The sequence below is a fragment of the Carcharodon carcharias genome, chromosome 10 (genome assembly GCF_017639515.1).
Source record: "Carcharodon carcharias isolate sCarCar2 chromosome 10, sCarCar2.pri, whole genome shotgun sequence".
Classification (NCBI taxonomy): Eukaryota; Metazoa; Chordata; class Chondrichthyes; order Lamniformes; family Lamnidae; genus Carcharodon; species Carcharodon carcharias.
This window is the reverse complement of record NC_054476.1, coordinates 35605767-35609468: the sequence shown is the minus strand read 5'-3', so window position 1 is coordinate 35609468 and position 3702 is coordinate 35605767. Positions and strand designations below refer to the sequence as shown.

Here is a 3702-nt window from a genome sequence, read left to right as displayed (position 1 = left end):
ATCGGAGATTTGTGCTTATGGCCAGCCATCTTATTAACAATCCGACTGTATTCTGTCAAAGAAACACTGGATCACTCCCCTGGACGGGGGGGATGTGTCTGATAGTGAAATGAGGGATAAGAGTATTAATCCGAAATAAATGTACAACTGAAGCAAAACCAGGACTGAGTGACAGAAACAATGGCAGATAGTTCTCAAACTGCAGAGGGCGACCTTGTTCTGAATGTGTGTGTGTGTGTGTGTGTGTATCAGGCACAGCCTCCGAGTTAATCTGTCCAATTTTACTGCACTGTTATTAGTTTAAGGATTTTATTTCTCATTTATTGCTGATTTTTTTTGCCGGTATGGGTTTTATCAAGAGCCTTGAGGATTTGATTTTTTTAAATTAAAGAATAAGTCCAGGCCATTTCTCCAGAAGTATAAGTGAGTGGAGATGTCTGAAACCTTGAAAGAAAAGGGGGCGTGTGATATGATGTGGATAAGTTTGCAGCCTAGTTATTGTCAAAGATCTGTCACATGATGGGAGGGAGTTGGAGCAGTCAGATTTCAGCATCGCCAGGGAGAGTAGTTGAAGGTGCTGGGCGACAGTTAAACTTGGGCAATTGTTGGAGTGAGAGGGACGGGGGTCAGAGTGGCTTTCGGGAGCTTGAGACCAGAGGAAGAAAGCGAGGGTTGGAGGGCCATATCCCCTCTCGTTCAGTCCGGGGATGGACACAGAGGAGTGCAAGCTGAGCGTGTGGCTCTGTCAGGAGGAGAAGGTCATTTCGGGGTTGTCCAGGCGGACCACTTGCGCCGATGTCATCTTTGCCTTGCTGGAGGAGAGCAGGATGAATGGGGCGGGCAGCAAGTTCCTGTCTGGACCCGCGGACTCCTACTGCCTGGTGGAGAAGTGGAGGGGCTTCGAGAGGACGCTGCCCAACAAGACCAAGATCCTGCGGCTCTGGAGCGCCTGGGGAGAGGAGCAGGAGAAAGTCACCTTCATGCTGGTCAAGAGCCAGGCATCCCTGCCCAACAACGGGCCGAGGAGCGCGGAAGCCAAGGTGGTGCTGAGCAAAGAGAGCCCTTGTAACCTGAGGGGCACGGCCAGGGTTACCTTGGCACTGCCCCAGGACAAGCAGAGGAGGGTGGTCCGCAAAGCCTTCAGGAAACTGGCCAAGATCAACCGGTCCAAGAGGCAGGAGAGCTGCGGCAAAGAGGCTTCTTGTGTGGAGAGGATGGAGACCCTGGTCCACCTGGTCCTGTCTCAGGATCACACCATCCGGCAGCAGATTCAAAGGATCAGGGAGCTGGACAGGGAGATCGACAGGTATGAGGCCAAGATCCACTTTGATCGGATGAAGAGGCACGGGGTTAACTATGTGCAGGACACCTACCTGATGGACAGAGCTCCGGAGAGCGAGCCAAGGCACCTCGGGCAAGAGCTGGAGGAGTACACCACACACTGCGAGCAGCTCCTGCACCTCCAGGAGGAGCTCCTTCATCAAGAAGAACAAATGGAGTTGGTCACTCTGGAAATCCAGGAGGAGCTCAATCAAAGGTGGATGAAGAGGCGGCAAGGGGAGGTGGACAGCAGAGAAAGCCGGTCCTCACCGCCCCCAGAGGCAGCGAGCAGGGCTGAAGAGGAGTCCCTAGTGGAGCAGGAGAGGGTGCGGACCCAGCTCAGCGCCAGCCTCTACATTGGGCTGAGGTTAAACACCGACCTGGAGGTGGCCAAGAACGACCTGGCTTACACCCAGAGGTTGTGCGAGCAGAAACAGAGCGAGCTGGACAGTCTGATGGAGAAAGTGAACTTGCTGAATCTGGATGAGGGGCAGCCGGTGGAGGAAGAGGAGGCGAGGACATGTGTTCAGACCAGCGTACCCGAGCACAGGGACTCCGCGGAAAGCAGCAGTGCTTGGGTTGAGTCAAGAGCCCTGTCCACAAGCTGTCCCGTCACCGATGAGGATTCCGACACTGGCCTCAGTTCCATGAACAGCCAGGATTCCGACACGATTCCAGTCTCCGAGTCTCTGGTATAGCGGTTTTGAAAACGGCTTCAAAAAATAGTGTATTACACAGCACGAGCCGCAAACTGTCTCAGGGAACCAACTATAAAAAATACGAGTTATTAAATGAAAATTGATCTATACTACTTTCAAGATGGGAGGATAAATTACAAATAATATTTACTCCCTTAATAAACAGGACGGCGCTGTAATGGAACAAACTGCAATAAAATAATCCTTTTCCTCTGTAAACAATTGCAGCTTGTTGTTGGCCAGGTGTTGTTATGGCGGAGTATTTCGTTTTGTTTACCTTGGGTTATCTACCTTTGCCACAAGTTGGCTCTAATATGTCTTGAGATCCGAGTTTCCTTCACAGGCAATGAGATTGACTACACGTTTTTCTTCCGTTAAGGACATTTGTAAAATGCTGAATTCTATCTCTCACACGCTGTTGTAATGTAGGATTCAGGATGGTTTTCCAATTCATGGTGGTTTCTGAGGGTCCCATCATTAAGTGTGCCAGTTACTGTTTTGATGAGGGAGTGAGTGTAAACAGAGTGGGAGCAGATCCTGACTCCTCACGGGACTGCAGATTCCATGGTGATCCCTTAACAGCTAAGGGTTTGCAATCCCCAAACCATGGTTTGGTCGTAGTATAAATCCATATTATAGAAAGGATATAGAGGCACGAGCAGAATAGATTAAGAACTCAGCGGTTGTAGTAATCAAGAAAGAATAAACAGGCTGAGGCTCTTTTCTCTATAACAGACTGAGGGGTGACCTGAAATTCTTTATAATTATAATAGATAAGACTGAGGAACAATGTTTCCATTTGTGGAGAAATCAAAAGTAGGGAGAGATCAATATAAGATCCCCAGTAGGGAATTCAGGAGAAACTTCTTTGCCCAGAGAGTGGTGAGAATGTGGAACTCACTACTACGGGGAGTAGTTAATGTGATAACATAGATACATTTAAGGGGAAATTAGCTAAACACATGAGGGAGAATGAAATAGAATGTTTTGATGGAGTGCAATTAAGAGGAAGAGGCTTCTGTGCCTCTGAAGCACCAGTTGGGCTGAATGGCCTGTTTGTGCTGTGCGTTTTATGTCAACACGGTTTCCAGTCCCACAATCAATTCCACAAGGTGTTGACTCTGCTTGCTGTGAATGTACTGGATATGCAGAATAGATAGAATGCATTCGATGATAATTAAACATTACCTTTTCTGTGTTAAATAGTTTGTGAATGCTTCTCTAATTAAACCTCTTCTGTGGGGGGTTGCAATTGAGCTAATAATTTGTACAGTACACTGGAAATACATAAGCCTCCAAAGTGTTGTGTATGTTTAGAAAAACTGTACCTTGCATCTCCCTTTTGATTTAGCTCACTTTTGCGTGCTGAGCTCCACTTTAGTAGTGTGCATTTGGGATAAGGGTCACATCTGGTGTTTTATCTGTAATAGCTTCTAGGGAGTAGAAAACAATGCAAAGGGACTAGGTCACAGCTGACACCTGAGAGCAGTTGGGTATTGGCGGTTTCAGTGCCTTGAAACAGAAGTTGGCTGAAGCTGTTCCTGTCTTCTGGATCTTCTCATTAATGTGAGGTTCCAATTAATTGATGACTTAGCAAAGCCCAAGCAATTATCTTGGCTACTTCTCTACTCTGCTTCACCAACCCCGTTCAAAAGTTGAGGCAGAGAGTGCAAGCCAAAACTGG

The 3702-nt window shown here is 47.8% G+C and overlaps 1 protein-coding gene across 1 annotated transcript; it reads left to right on the top strand.

Annotated features, from left to right (window-relative positions):
• The first annotated feature begins 502 nt into the window (after nt 1–502).
• Nucleotides 503–3335, top strand: LOC121283406 (ras association domain-containing protein 10-like). The gene has a single exon (XM_041197960.1). The coding sequence runs from the start codon at nt 708–710 to the stop codon at nt 2016–2018; it is 1311 nt and encodes a 436-aa protein (XP_041053894.1). The 5' UTR covers nt 503–707; the 3' UTR covers nt 2019–3335.
• Nucleotides 3336–3702: the final 367 nt, after the last annotated feature.

Excerpts from the sequence above, each read along its gene's own strand:
- LOC121283406 (XM_041197960.1), top strand. The coding sequence starts at position 708 with ATGGACACAGAGGAGTGCAAGCTGAGCGTGTGGCTCTGTCAGGAGGAG.